At 34.5% G+C, this 16,904-nt stretch overlaps 1 protein-coding gene across 1 annotated transcript in view; it reads right to left on the bottom strand.

Annotated features, from left to right (window-relative positions):
* LOC5577315 (uncharacterized protein YER152C) overlaps positions 1-15,405 on the bottom strand; it is a 35,840-nt gene extending 20,435 nt beyond the window's left edge. The window contains exon 1 of the mRNA XM_001663298.2: positions 15,050-15,405. Within this exon, the coding sequence (XP_001663348.2) occupies positions 15,050-15,364 (315 nt within the window). The 5' untranslated portion in view covers positions 15,365-15,405. The remainder of the gene's footprint in view (positions 1-15,049) is intronic.
* Positions 15,406-16,904: the final 1,499 nt, after the last annotated feature.

Below are 16,904 nucleotides of genomic sequence, written 5' to 3'. Positions count from 1 at the left end.
TTATCAAATGTTCGATGACATCCTTGAGACTTCTGGATGAATCCTGGGCACTAGGATTAACCTTTGAAATGAATTTTACAACTAAGTGCATAGTTTTAATTTAATTTAACACCAACCTGCATACAACCTTCCTTTCCTAGCCCAGTGCTAAATTCCGCGGCTACAAAGCAAAGTTGTGCTGAAGGTGTCTGGGTTTGATTCCCGATCAGCCCAGGATCTTTTGTAAAGTCAACTTTGTAAAAGAATGATATTAGCTAACAAATGTGGAAGTACTCTTTCCCCCGAAAACCGTTTCCCAGAATGAACCATTTAATAGAAATTTATATACCGTAAAGTGCCGTAATTCAGCGCAGTTAACGAATAAAACATTTCAAATGCTTAATTAAAAATGAGTATTGCATCAACAAAAAAGCTTTATGGGTGGATCGCTAGCAAATCTGTTTTAGATTATGGCAAAAATATAAACTAGACTGTATTCACAAGTTACAATTGTGATTTTTTTGAAATAGTTCACTCGTTGAAATTGCTTAATTCCGCGCATTTTTTTAACGCTTTTCCATATTCCGCGCACTTGCAAAACAATCAAATTAATATTATTTTGTATAAGGCAGCATACATTCATTACGTAACGCTGAAATTTAACATTTTCAACCCCCTACCCCCCTCCACAACACTTTTTGTATGAAAAAAAGTAAAGTTTTGTATGAGCCGTAACGTAGACTTTTTTATATTTTTTTGACTATCACATGAAATAAGGATAAACATTTGTTGTAGTTTTTCCTGAGACAAGACTCGCGAAGACGGTCTTCTTATTCTGTCATTGCTGAGTTTTTTACTTATTCCTCTGTGTTTGTATCAATCATGCGCAAACCCTCACATGAACATCCCAGCAAATATGCAATTGCGATTGCATCACACCGAAACATAAAAAGCCTTTGAAGTGAAATTTTATGCCAGAAAAAGTTGCAGACATTTGAAATAACTATAGTCTTGTGTTTAGATTTATCAGCAGCAATGGAAAAACTGATCCGAACACTGAGGTTTTTATAACAGTTTATTTTGAATACAATACTTTTCAATTTTTCAGCATTTGGACGTTTCGCGACTGCGGAGACGTTGATATTTTTCCTTTTCCTTGTCAGCTTTGGGGTTGCATGTTATTCCAGAAGAAATTTCAAAAAAATATGCAGTTTGGCGAAATCGCCGCGACTACCTCTACACACTTAAATTATTTTACCGTAGGTAATCCGTGAATTTCACCGTAATCTCAACAGCTGATCAGTTCGGTAAAATAAAACACCGTAATTCCGTTGAAATTCAACGGATTGCGGTGAAATTTTACCGAAAACTGTAAAAATTTACCGTACTCCGTTAATTTATTTCACCGAAATTTTCAGCTGTTGGGATTATGTTGAATTTCACGGATTCCTGTAAAATAATTTAAGTCTGCATATTCGTATTCTGCACTGTTCATACAATAACAAATGTTTATGGACCTTGGTTTTGGACAAACTTTTCCTCCCACCATGAATGACCACGTGGTTTCTGAACGGCCGCTAGTTTCCCTGTAAGTGGGCTTTCCCGATATTTCGGTTGTTTGCGAAACGTATTTATGCATGAAAATACTTCCTCAGATAAATATTCAGCTGTGAAGACCAGTATAGCATGTTTTACTTGTTTGTTGTTCTGTAAATAGCAGTGCGCGGAATTAGGGACTTATAAAAAATGACGTGCCCTTAGGAGGGACGCCATTTGGCATAAAGTCATTTGGCATAAAGCCGTTTGGCATAAAATAATTTGGCATAACGGTCGTTTGGCATAATAGTCATTTGGCATAATGGGCATTTGGCATAATCGTTGAAAACTGAATTGCTATGATTTTGGCATTAACATTGCTAACATTCTCATATGTGATTTTCCCTTCTTTTGATCATAGGCTGTTCTTTCTCATTTTCATTACATTGGCAATTTTCATTGACAATTTTGCCTTCTTTCCTATGTTGGCATTATAACTACTAACATTTTCATTGACGATTTTCCCTTCTTTTGATCACCAGATCTTCTTTTAAGTAGCACTATTTAAATTTCTAATTTCTTTTCTTCTATGCCAAACGTCCATTATGCCAAATGACCATTATGCCAAACGACTTTATGCCAAATGGCTTTATGCCAAATGACTTTATGCCAAACGGGGTAGCCCCCACGTTTGTCTGTGTCCTACAGTCTTAGCACGGACGCTACACGGTCGTTTGAGAATACCCTTTAATGGGTGAAAAAATACCCATTTTCGCTAGAAGTGCCTCTCCACATTTAATGAGTAAACACGGTTTACTCATTAACGGGTAAAGGCAGTTTATGTCAAGGAATGGGTATTTTTTTACCCTTTTTTGTATATCAAGCTCGCGGCATAAAAAGGGTAAAAATTTACCCATTTTGAGGACGGTCAATGGAGCTATCAAGAGTAATGATAATTTTGAGATTGTTTTCGTCTTACTTCTAAAAGAAAGTTCCGTTAAACAATGTTTCTATACAATTTATTTCAAAATATAAGTGTAATTTAGCAAAATTTTAAAATACATTCATATCCACTGGGCAGCTCTCGGTATGCCGTATACAAATCTTGGTGCAGCCTAGAAATGCAGAGAAACAGAAAAAAATCCAATTATTACAATAAATGTACCACATCATCACTTACCTTTCAAATTAAGTCTCCTGTGAGTTAAAATAGTTGATTTTTTTTACAAATAAGAACTGTTAATGCACACCATAAACACATGCGGATTGACGAGTTGAATAATCATAACTATTTTTCACCCATTAATGGGAACGCTATTGGTTATTAAAAATGGGTAAATTTTTACCCCTTTCGAGATTTCAAATTCCCCCATTTTCTGACAGATCTGATCGCTATTCGACAATGGGTATTTTTTCACCCATTAAAGGGTATTCTCAAACGACCGTGTAAGGAAATTGAAAAAATGGCGTCTACTCAGACTGGTTTCCACTGATAAAAAAAATCTTTTTACGCCGCGAAAAATTGCTCTATTTGCTTTCATTTGTGATTCAAACTTATTCTAAATCAAAGTAGCATCAAATGGCGTTAAAAGTTGCTGCAGTATTGATGTGTATTTCCATATGTAAATAATTTTGTATGAAATGCGCGGAATTAGGCAATGCGCTGAATTAGGGCACCCGATTTTGGCAACAAAATATAGGTATTCTACTAAACAGCTCGAAGATTTATTATCAAAATGGATCCGTTTTTGGCAACATTTTTGAAAACCATTAAAATTTGTAAAGTTTTGTAAATATCTGTGTGTCTTTTGTGTTAATCAAGTCAGCTTCACTTATCGCATTCCAGAGTTGAATTTTCGTTGATATTCCAGCAAATTGCACAAACTGCTACCGTACGCGCCTATTAACATACTTCTAAAAGGCCGCTTGTTTGCAATGTTTCATAATCTCTTTGAGTATCTCAACTAGAGTTTTAATTTCTGTTCTTAGGCACTCACGCTGTATGGCCAGCCCACTTGAGTATGCCGGTAGGTGATCAGATACACTAGGGCGATTCAAAATTTAATAATGTTTGCGAATCCAATCTCCTGTTCCTTACCATTCTTACCATAAAAATAGTCTTCTGTGAAAATTTCAGCTCTCTAGGTGGTAATTTAAAGGGGGCCCAAAGACAATGTTGGTTTAAGGTACCGCGGGGCAAGTGAGTAAATGGGGTAAGTGAAAACAATTGATATATTTCACTGAATATGTGAAATAACGTTTTGAACTCATGCGTAAACCTTTGAGGCCATTGAGAACATTACGATAGGTAAGATATTTCTGAGATTTTTCAGCCATTATTGCATAATAGAGCGAAAAATTGTTAACCTGTCAACTGTTACTCCGCAACAAGTTGGCGGCGTACAATCTTATTTTAATATTTGCAGTGGAAAAAAGTTGAGGAAAATAATTTCCTGTACCACTTCTTAGTTGTCCCCTGTGACAGTTTCAAACTGCAATAAAAAAGTTTTTGAATTAATTCGACGTAGACCTAAAAATAACTAAATTTAAACACCGTCAATTTTCTTATCAGGTGGGGCAAGTGAAAAGTTTATCATTAGAGATTGAATTTGTGTTTTCTCTTTAAGTAGCCATAAGTAAACATGGTTCGCAATTATCATAGAAAAACATAACGTGCTGATAATTCAAGAAACACTATACTCAAGCGTTAAAAGCTATTAGAAATGGTGGAACTTCTCTAAAAGCTGTTGCCAAACATTACAATATTAATATGTCTACTTCGGGCAGCCAATTAAAAGGAAGACGTTGACTGAAAAGTTGCAATATTAGAGAACACACGGAAATCTCGTGGAATGTCTATTGTTGCTTACCCTATTCAGGCAGCACGCATCTCTACTGTCCAGAGCGAGCCCTCTAGCAAATTGGTCACACTGAGAGAACGGGAGATGACAGCGTGAGCAAACTGCCAATGCAGATGAGTAGGTATGAGAAAAACATCTACGAATTGTCATTCTACTGGATAAACGTGTTCTGGATTCCTCAAACTATTTTCTCTTAAAATACTACATAAAACAATTAATAATTAGTGAATTTTTGCCTATACCTGAATTATCGTGAATTTGATACCCCACTTAACCTCCTACGTAAAAATCCCATTATAATTAGCAATCACGATTGCTCTAGTTTATCGCATTGCAACCTTAAGGAAATCACAGGCATACTAAGGGAAACTAAACGAAAATTATAATTTGTTGTCAAACAGCAACAATTATACGGAAATGGGGATTTCTTCCAAAATTATGAACTCAATCCGACACGTAGAGTCTTTGGGATACTGAGAGTTATAATTTTCCTGCGAATTCATTCACAATAAGCTAGTATTAGATATATACAATTCAAATCTAAGAGTCATGCAAAATATCATGCAAACTTAAATCTATAGTATGAATCAAAATTGTATATCTAATACTAGCTTATTGTGAATGAATTCGCAGGAAAATTATAACTCTCAGTATCCCAAAGACTCTACGTGTCGGATTGAGTTCATAATTTTGGAAGAAATCCCCATTTCCGTATAATTGTTGCTGTTTGACAACATCTATGTAAATCTAGTTCAAAACATAAAAATGGGATATAGGTCTATCCATATAAAAAAGATTCTAAATACGTTATTGAAGGATTCCGTTTGATTTCTCCCGAAGAGTTATCCGACGTCATATCCGACTTTCTCAAAAACAAATAACGAGCGGTGGGAATTATACAGAGCAGAAATGCAATTGCTGTCCTATAATGTAAGAACTAACATTGAAAATGTTGCAGTTATAATGTTGTCGAATCATTTCAACTAACATAACTGAACAGAAGAAAATTCAAATGAAAAGAATAACATTTTCTTTGTTTACATATTACTTATGTTATTGTTCATTGGGAAGCCTTAACAAATATTAAAGCTTATAGAAATCGTGGATATAACTGTTTGTTTTTGAATTTATTGTTCAAAACGGTAAACTTTTCACTTGCCCCACTTTTGGAGCAAGTGAAAAGTAAGGAGACATTTTTCAAAAACTTTTTCTGTATTTTTTCCTTCAATTTTTCATAAAAACCAATGTCAGCATGCTGCTTATATTTGGTGGGAGTCAAGCTAAAAAATATACACGACCTCATTTGTTTCAATTTAAAGTCTCTACAATTTGAAGAATCTCAACTATGCGAATTCCATTACCCACTTGCCCCACGGTACCTTATATGGAAATTACTATGGATAAATTTTGAGATATGTTCCAAACACGCTTATCCCATAGTAAAAACTCATTCCTTAAACCATAATAAAGAAATTTGCTGAAGAATCACCACCTAGAAAGCTGAAAATTTCACAGCACACTATTTTTATGGTAAGGATGGTAAGAAGCATATGGGAGATTGGATTTTCAAACACTTTTCAAATTTAAATCGCCCTGGTGATACAGTTTCTATCATGAATTTCGTCTCACCTCTTCAGCTCACTGTTCCTTTAATTGGAATTACATGCATAGCGTTTGTAAAAGCAGCCATAACAATAGAAGCAAGCCAAGCAAAACGTCGGGTCTAATGGCATTTTGTAGAATTTCTATGACAATACCTAAATAAATAAACGACTCACAGAAGCAGCTCTATACGCTATTTCGCCACCATGACACAAGCAAAACAATCGAAACTACACTTTATTTTCAATAAAGCAATTAATGCGATGAATACGATAGAGACTTTGTATTATTAGGGGTATTCACTTAAAGTTGCGTAATTGAAAATCTGCGTAACATAAGCAATGAATTATTTCAAATGAAATGTTCCACTTCTGACACGATGATTTATGAAAAATACATCTAGTTACCCAATATAAACATTTGTCAAATCCCGAGAGATGTTTCTTCCGTTTATTTTTTGAATTTGAGCTAATTCCAGACTTATACTCTTAATCTCTTAATATATGAGATTCCGTGGGTTTTCCGGGGGTTATTCTATTTAAAATAAAGCTAAAAACCAACCATTTGTGTACTTTTATCAAAAAGTTAATGTGCTTGGTACATAATCAGTGCATTATGAGATATAAGTTGCTTGCAATAAGAGTCAGTGTATTATAAGATATTCCTGGACATGAGTCGTGTGATTGGCAAAAATAAGCTGCGATTTTTTTTGCCAATCACACGAATCACCAATAGAGCACGGGATACAACTTCAAGGTGACAAAATCATCTGTGTTCCATGGATTACATTTCCATTTGTTCTCTGACTAGCTTCTACGAAGCATCACCTCCTAGTATCAGAATAAAGCTTCTTTTATATCATTCTCGTGTTCAATTCATGCCACACCATTGCGCACCAGGTACAATAAGCAATTTTATGTTGAATCTTTTGCACGTACGTATCCAGTTCCTTCATGATCCTTTAGCAATTAGCTTGTATTGATTATTTTCTGAACATGAAATTTGTTTGGGTTTGGAATTCATACGATGCAAGTTGCTACGATAATTATCGCATTCTTGGATTGAATATTGTCTCATTTCCATCATTTGAAATATTCCATTCATAATTTACGCAATATCGTGAAATATATAAAATACGTTGTTTAACAAAACTTACGAAGATATTTACGCTCTTAAGTGAATACCCTTATTATGTTAGACATTTGAAAAAACGATCCATTGTTACTCAGGCTGGGGTATAATGCGTGCAATATCAAGATATTAATAAGGAATGCGGGCCACATGGATCAAAATGTTTCTATTCAGGGTGTCTACTACTTGGAAAAACCTGGAATTATCAAGGAATTTTATTCAACCTGGAAAATACCTGGAATTCTCAGGGAATTTCGATCACAATCAGAGAAATTATTTTGAGGGAGTAATTCATGGTAGAATATGTTTGCGACAAAACATGTTTTCGTCAATACCCAGAGCAACCATTATTTGCTATAAAATTTCCTTCAGTCGAAAAAAAAAATCAGTTGCACCGCTATAATCACCGCTTTTTGAGCTGTTCAATGAGGATCCTTTTGAGTATGAAATGTTATCAACTTACCAAAACATGACTGATGTTTTCAATTAATCCCTATATTAATTCAGTAAATGATTAACATATCTAGGAACGGTAGCAGGTTTCTTTTAAGAGTTCTTTATTTTATGCAAATCTCTAAAAAGCCTCCATTTTTGATGAAAGGTCTCTGCAGTTTCTATTTTAATAATTATGATGCAAAATTTCTTCTCATATTTCTCAAGAACAGCTTTAGGAATAATCCAAGAGGTTTCTGAAGCATGTCGGTCCCCCAAGGAACATTCGAATATCTTCAAAAACATATCGACACGAATTCTTAAACTATAAAAATCTTCTGAGAACTTGTGAAAAAATGCTGCAAAAATGTTGAGAAACAAAAAAGTTATCGCGATTTGAATATTTTTTGCGGTTAAAAAACAAAAAATTTGCTGGTAGAGGGAATGAGTATGATGTATAATGTAAAAAAATTAAATAATTTGCTGCGGTTGTCTTTTTGAGTGAAGAGCATTTAGGTTTCTGGTACCACGCTAGCCAAATAAGGATCTTGAAAACCTCAAAAAACATCGTATCGTAATATTCAGATATCTCCAAGAATATTCAACCGATTGGTATGCTTTTTCCAGAGTAGTTCCGTATTACTGGGCATTGTATCGTACACATTTTATTTTTATTTATTTTTTTAAATTGATCAAAACCAGAATGGCCGCCAAAGACATTTTATATGGAAAATGTCGGTCCCTTAGGGTACATCAAAATATCTTTAAACCTGATTACCAATGATTAGTATCGACACGGATTCTTGCACAAGCAGTGTTTTTTTGATCACTTGTGAAAGAAATATGCAGAAATATTAAGAAACCAAAAAGTTATGGAGATTTGAATATTTCTTTGCGGTAAAAAAAAGAAGCAGCTGAAATTTTTCCAGAATATGCCAGAATAGGCAATCCTCGAGCACTTCAACGTTACCATCTCCAGTAATTTTTCAGGGATTAATTTGAACAATTTTCCAAAGAATATCCTTGGACTTCCTCCAGATATTGTTTCACTAATGTCGTTTTCGTTTTTAGGAACTGGGTCGGTGATCAACACATAAACAAACCAACGTTAAGCAAATTGTAGTTCGGTCGAACCTGAATCGGGTTGGGGTTGAAACTGTGATTCAGAACGGGTAGCGCCAGTTCCAACCGAATTCTTCAGTCGTTACTCTAAGATATCTTCCAAAGATTTTTACAGATTTTTTTTTTCAAGATAACCCGCAAAGGTCAATTTTAAAGTTTTTGGTAAAATTCATTCAACGATTTTTTCAAGAAACCCGACAAGAATTCCTACGCTATTTCATCTACGGTTATTTTATATACAAAGGTATCGACCGTGATAATTATATTTTGAATTTGTTTATCGGCATATCGATCTATTTTGCTCAAAGTAAGAGGGAGCATGGAGAAGAAAGCAATGAATACTAGATGGATAGGTACCGTAAGGAAACGGCGAGAGAAATTGGATCGGTTTGAAATAGATATGCCGATAAACACATTCAAAATACATCTACGGTTATTCAAAAAAAAAAAAAAAAAATGCTCCAAAGATTCCTCGAGGGGTTATTCGAGATAATCGATTAAGAACATTTCGAATTTAATTCCGTAAATTCAACCTGTGTTTCATTATTGAGTTTCTCTAGATTCTTGTAAAATCTTGTAAAATTCCCTCAAGAGTGAGTTGTTATAGAAATCCTTATTCATCATGGGTGACTTAAGAACATACACAAGTTTTAACAGAAGTTACCCTAAGATTTTCTTTAGGAATACGTCAAAAATTTTTTTAGGAATACGTCACAATTTTTTATCAGCTTTCTAGAAAATTTCATCCACATTTCCTTGGAGAAATACATGGAACACTCCTGAAAGAAAGCTTGATTTTTTTTTTTGGAAATTTGCTTAGAAAATCACTTAGATTTGTTGGTTGTCTTCCCAAAGAAATCTTAGGAGCAATTCTGGAGTAATTCCTGAAGGTATCTTTAGAGAAATTTCTAGTTAAAATCTAAAAAGAAATCTGAAGAACAGTTTTGTAAAAAATCTTGAGAAATTTTCAAAGAACTTTGGAGTAGTTTCTGGTTGAATATTCCATCAGGTTTCAAACGAGAGTCTTGGAGAATGTGCTAGAAAAACCGATGGAAGAATCACCGGATAAAATCCTGGAGCACTAAGGGCTTTCTTGAAAAAATATCAGAAATAATATATGAAGGAACTCCTGCTGGAATCCCTGCGGTATTATTTGTGGTATTTTTTTGGAAAAATCCAGGTTTTATTTTAAGATGTTGAAAACATTTTTTTTTTCGAGAGATTCCTTAGGAAAACTCTTGGAGAGATTTCATGGGAAAATCACTGATGCACTTGAAAGTTCCGTTCAGTTCCCAATGATGAACAAAACTCTTACAAACGAAATAGCAGGGTGTCCATCCATCCGAGAAATCCGGGAAAAGCGGTAAAAACACGAGAATTCCAATTGACCGGGAAAAATACGGGAAATACCCGGGAAATTGTAAAACGTACCGGGAAAACCTATATGGGCGAAAGAACACAATTTGCAATTCATGTCATTATTAATTGTTGACATTTTTTTTTTCCTGAAGAGATCTTTGGCAGGGTTTTTGTGTATAAGATGCTTTGTGAATATCTGGATAAAAATATCAATTAGATTGATCAGATGATCAGATCATCAGGATCCTATTTTTTTAATTGGGTACTTAGGGATACCTGACATGGTTCTTGATGAGATGATCGATGAATTTCTATTGAGATTCATGCCATATTATTGATGAGATCTCGCAGGAATCTTATCGGGAATCAATGCGATAATTATCCCGGTATTAGACTAGGTAGTTAGTTCTTCGAAAAAAAAAACACTGAAAAGGTAATGGGTGGATTGCTAATAATATTTTGATTGGGTTCTATCAAAGATACTTTGCTGATTTTTCTCAAGATTCTTTGTAATTCCGAGCGGTTGGTAAAACGTTAAGCTTAATTTTTTTTTAGATATTTTGTGGGTTATCTGAGTGGTTGATGATAAATAAGGACAGATTAATTGAGAATTCATTTTTGGCAGATTCCTGGGTACGCTGATACTAATTCCTGAAGAAGCCTTTTTTGGATTACTAACTTGACTAGTTCGTGATGTATGGTGAAGTCTTTGTGAGATTTAAGGCGAGATATGAAAAATCTTTGAAGGATTCCTAGGAGATGCTTGTTACTTTTTATTCCATTTTTTGAGCAAGGGAGCAATCACGTGATTTTGGCAATATAGTGTCATAAAGATCTCTCCTTGGGTCCAATGAGATCAAGATTTTTTCTAGAAACCAGCCATGAATCACATCTGAAGCAGAACTTTGAAGGCGCTATATTTGAGAAGCAAATGGATCGACAATTTTTATTATAAATTGCCGTTTTTAGGAACCATTGTTTCAATTTAAATAAACAGAGTTTTTTTTAAATAATTCCAAAATCTCAGAATTTTATAAAAATGAAATAGTGTTCTTGGGGCCCGGTGCGGAGTTCGATTAAGAGGCCCTCAAAATTAAGGTGAACGCCGTCTAAATACACGATGCTAATGTTGAAATAAACATTGAACAAATAGCGTATGTAGAATTATGACTAAAGAGATGGAACTTATGTTGATATGTTTTGTAGTAGTTTATTGGCAAAATTGCAATTGAAGATTCTACAGCTCTTCTTTGTTTAATTTATTATCGAGAGGAGTTGAAGTGAATGGACATGGAAGTGGAAATATTAGCTGGCAAAGTAGCGCTAGAAAGCAATGATTCATTACAGCTTTAATTAGGTATTCAAAGAAAAGTTTGAATATTTTCTCAATTTTGTGTTTTTGAGTCGGGATTTATTTTGAAGCTCTCGATGAAAGAAATGCCTTTAGGGTCGACAAATTTGCAAGGTTTGCTTAAAATAAATTATCAAATGAACTCCAATAATTTCTTCAGGAGTTCATTTTAGATTTTCAAAAATTCAACGTAGAATTTTTTAAGGGTAACCATAGAAATGACCTCAGAGATTCCATCATGAATTTCTTCAAAGATTCTTTCAGAATATTTTTAAGCAAATCATAGTTGCGCAAGGAATGCTTCCAATGATTTTACCATCTTTTTTTAAGCTTTTATTATGATTCTCGTTTACAACATCTTCGAGATTTCAACTTTTATTTTCTCCAGAGATTTTCTAAAATTTATCAAAACTATCGTTCAGATTTCAACCAGAAAATTCCTTCAGGAATTACTCCAGTGATTCTAGAAAATATAGAGAAATTATCCAAAGATTCCTTCAAAAATTTCCCCAGTCATTTTCTCAGAAATATCTCCAGAATGAGATTTTTTTCAGAAATTATTGGTGAAATTATTCAATAATCCGGGAGATATTTTAGAAGGAAATCTGAAAGTGACATCTGATGAAACTCGCACAAAGTTTTCTGAAAGAACTCTTGGGCTCTTGAGGAAGTCTCGAAAGACTTCGTAAGTGAATTGCTGATTGAAGATGATTGGAGGAACTGGCATAGGAATTCTCGTAGATCTTCCTGTAAAAATCCCCAAATGCGTTTATTTTTTTATAAGATAACTCTTGTAGGAAACTTTGAAAGATCTTCTATTGTTACAACTGGGGAAATCAAAATAGTCAAGGAAAGTAGTGCAAATGGTTGATTGATTGATTTGACTTTATTAACGAGATTTTTAGCCCTGGGCTAGTTCATCTCGGGACCAACGGCTTTACTTCCCTTCCGAAGGAAGTCGTCACTATAACTTTTTACGTCATAAGTGACTATGTCGGGGATGGGATTCGATCCCAGGTCCTCGGCGTGAGAAGCGAGTGTTCTAACCACTACACCAGGTCCGTCCCCATAGTGCAAATGGATTTCCTGGAGCAAATTACGAAAAACACCCTCTAACCATCCCTTGAAACAAAGGAACTGGTATATTTTTTGGGAGGTGGTGGAATCAATGGAGATATTTTTTAAGGAGATTCCAAAAGTATACCTGAAGACATCTTTGAATAAATCACTAGAAGAATACCTTAATTTTTTCCACGAGGAATCTGAAAACGAAATTTTTGAAGTTGATACCTGTGAAAAAATCGCGTAATAGTTTCCGAAGGAAAGTGAGTTTAAAGACAATTTTGCCTAAAATAGAGACTAGACTTCTGAAATGAAATCTACTACTAGTCTTGAATATGTACAAAACATGTTCAACTATGATTGCAATAAAAATCGGCTACTTTAAGAAAGAACATACCTCCAAATCAGTGGCAACTCGTAACCTCACTTTCTACCTGTTCTAGGACTCTAAAAATGACTATTTCGGCAAATTTAGATTATAAAACAAAACAGTTAATTTTTGAAATCGTCCTTTCTAACAAATCTCTATTCATTACATGCAAATTTGTTGCTGAAATTCAAGAATTTCTATTCGTGGAACAGGTAGATTAAAGGTTAGGGAATCGCCACTGCTCCAAATCAGTTCTAGATACAATTATGGGCCCCGCACATTTAGGTAGATCCGTCTGAATTACAAAATTAACCCAAGCTATCGAGAATAAATTTAGAATAGGTATTTAGGCTACTATAATCATTAATAACATTTATCAAGTTCCATTCAAGGTCACCTTCAAACTGAATTTTTATCTGCTTGTTTACGTGTTAGTTTTATAGAAATCAATATCATATTATTAAATAAAATTTTTACTACAATTTGGGGGCCCCTATTAACTCGGGGCCCAGTTCGGACCGCACCCACCGCATCCCCCTAGCTACTATGCTACTGCTTAAACCCATAATTTGAAAACGAATATTTTTAAAGTCAAATCAAATATCAAATTGCATCTGGAAACTATGGAGTCGTAGAGCTATTTTGCTGTAAAATTTTAAATGTTTACGCACCCGGGAAAAATCCGGGAATCGGAAAATTGATTTTGAATGGACACCCTGAAATAAAAGACTCCATCATTGGCAAATAAAAGTCATTTGATAAAACATACACTTTGGTATTAGCACCTTCATATTGGAGTATTGGATGTTGGAATAGCTGGAAATATGTTAGAAATGTCTAAAAGTGTATAAATTGCTATTACAGGTCGGACTCGATTATCCGGAGACTCGATTATCCGGGGACTCGATTATCCGGGATTCGATTATCCGGAATTTTAGACTCGATTGTCCGGAATTTGTTTTTTTGATGTTCTTGTTTTTCAATTTTCATGCATAAATTTGAAATATTTTGGTATTGCAATGTACAATATGAATGGTTTTGCAGTTTTGAACGTATTTAATAAAAGGGGGTTTGAAAAAGTGTTTTTTTGTGTATGCCGGTCAAAATTTTTTTTTTTCTTGTTAAGACGCCTACTCTTTTTAGAAATAATTTATGGCTACGCCAACGCATCATATAAATGAAACAACGAAAAAAGATAATATTTAAGTTCTTTTATCGAAGATTTCAATTTTTTTCTTAGTGATTCGATTATCCGGAGTGAAAAAAATTCGATACTCCGGATAATCGAGTCCGACCTGTATATTAAAAACGCCATAATATTTGTCATTATTGCGTGTTAGCCATATACAATTATTTTTTTTGTTGAACCTGGAATTATTTTGTGAGATCTGGAAAAAAACGGGAAATATCAGGGAATTTTATTCCGGTAAACGAGTAGACACCCTGCTAATGCTATCCTGGTGATCCTTAGCTAGGTCTAGGAGTTTTCTAACTGTATTCAGGAGAATCCCTACGGGATAATATGTTCTTATAGTTAGCTTCTAGGAATTTTCAATGGAATCTTGAAAATACTGAGCAAAATCTGGGTATTGAAAATCTGTCGATTCCTTTTGAATTCCTAAGGTATCAGACGTCCTGTACGTTTCTAGCGGAATGCTGTAATTTTATAGTTGTATTCTGAACATTTCTAGCAAAATCATGAGGATTCTGAATAGGTTTTCAGCGGAATATGGAGATTGCTATTGGTAGTTTGGGAAGTCCTTATGAACTATTGAGAATTTTCAGCAATATCGCAGCGGAATCTTAAATCTCTGAGCCATGGGGACAGCTATGCGAGGAGCAGCAGAATAAAAGTACCTATAAAGAAGTTGATTATTAAATTATAATTTTGATAAAAAAAAATGCATCAAAACGCAAAGTGATGTAGCAGAAAAAATATGTGTTGAATCATCTTGAAGTCTTCAGAGCATTCGTTCATTGAGTGATAAGGATCAAATGTGCTGAAGACACCAAAATGATCAACCTATCTGTAACATTTGAATCAATAGTATTCACACATTTTTTTTCAATAGTTATCAAAAATTGAGGTAATTTGTAGTTCATTACTGAAAAAATGAAAAGAATCGGTTGAGAAACGGCGGAAATATAGCTCTCCGAAGTTGACCATTAGTAATGTGATTTTCTTTTGTTTTTCTGTAACAGTAGGTATAGAGCTGCACATTGCGAAGCAGTTATTGTACTTACCATCCTATGCTCGGTAGCGGTGCGAAAAATCCCACAGCATTCACCTAACAAATCCGGCCCTGGGGCACCGGCCGATAAATTCGCAATCTGCTGATCGTACACATTTAGATCGCTACCATCGAACAGATGGCGCATTGGTATTTCCGTACGTTTGTTCATCATTACCGATTTTCTAGTGTTGGCTTCGACTCCGGAAATATTTCGCTGGAATTTCACGTAGTTTTCGCACAATTTCGGAACACAAATGGTCCAACTCTTCTTACCGAGCATATCACACGAACTGATAGCGATTTTGTTTACAAAGGCGAACGTCATACTTGCTGATTACATTCTGTATTGCCTACATATAAGACCTTCCTCCAAATACCTACATCTTAGCCGCTCTTTGCTGTCTGGTACCATCCATCCATCCGTCAACGCAAGCGCAAGTCTAGACGCATGTGTGTACGCTTTGAAGGCGTAATGAAGAACCGTAAATTGCCGTGATTATGTGCAGCTAAGACACTTGGTAATTCTGCGCATTTTAATGATTAAAAAAAATGAAAATTAAGGTAATGTACGACTAGAATTTCCAGATATTGCAATAAACAGATATGAGAAATAAATGGTTTGTTAGGCAAGATGTAAAATAGTTTGGAATGGACACAAGGACACGGACTAAATCACGGATTTACGGAACTTTATAGAACATGTCAATGTTTTTCAGGATTTTCTTATATTAGTAATAGCTACTCGGTGTCAGGGGTTGCGGTTCTAACAAACTAACCACTTTAAGTATTCGAGAAGCTTATCTTCTTATTCAATGCTTTTTTGCTAGAGCACAAAACTAATTTAACCCGTTAACGCCCAAGGTATCCCACAATTGTGCTTTAATCCCGTAATTGTTATCAATAGTTACGTTCCCATAAAATAAACACAGCAAAAAAAAAAAGTCTATGGTGAGGATCCAAAAAAATTTTTAAAAGTGTGTCGTCGATATCTGATAGCTCTATAGAATTATTTTTGCATTTTATTAAGACAAAATTTATGCTAGTTAATCTTCTAGGAACAGTAAGCGTTGTAAAAAATATTTTCGATTGGAGACGTTCAACTATTTTACTACCACGGGAGAGAAAACTTTCGCTTACAACAAAGTGTCCAGAAAAAGTCAAAAATCCAACTTTTACAATGCATATCTCCGTCGTTTTCTAAGCGATTTTCAATATTTTCTCAGCAGAGGAATCAGGCACTATTCGAGATCATAACCCATTTGAAATGTATTTAAAAATATAGTAAACCCATTTTTTCTAACAGAAGGTACTTCTTAGTATTATTTGTTATCGATTTGTGGCACAAATTAAACAATGTAACAACATTTAAGGTGATAAATTAAGGTTTTCTTGGTGAAAAATATGTTCCGGAACCACAATTCACATGTTTGGGTTGAAATATAAATTTTTGATTACACTCAAAATTTATGTTACTCAAAAAACCTCGAAAAACCCTATTTCTAAAACTTTTTTTCCTATAAATCAAAATTCTACCCGGTGACATGTAGTTTTTTCTACATGAATTTAATATAAAAGCCCAGAAAACATTTTAGGGCAGAAACATAAATTTTTGATCACATCTATATAAATAAAAATGGAATGGTGTTTGTATGTCACGAAATGGCTTGAGAATGGGCTATCGGATTTTGAAAATTCTTCCATAATTATGTTCCTGAAGTGTTCCGACGTGTTTGTGTACATAAAAAGCAAAGGATATTTAACGGGAAAATTGAAAAAAAAAAACAGGAATGAACGGAACTTCCATTTTGCACGGGGTTTCCTATGACGTTTTTCAACAGCCTACTTGATGGCAAGACGAAGTTTGC

The sequence above is a fragment of the Aedes aegypti genome, chromosome 2 (assembly GCF_002204515.2).
Source record: "Aedes aegypti strain LVP_AGWG chromosome 2, AaegL5.0 Primary Assembly, whole genome shotgun sequence".
Lineage (NCBI taxonomy): Eukaryota > Metazoa > Arthropoda > Insecta > Diptera > Culicidae > Aedes > Aedes aegypti.
Note: the sequence above shows the minus strand (reverse complement) of the source record. Positions and strands in the feature narration are given on the sequence as shown.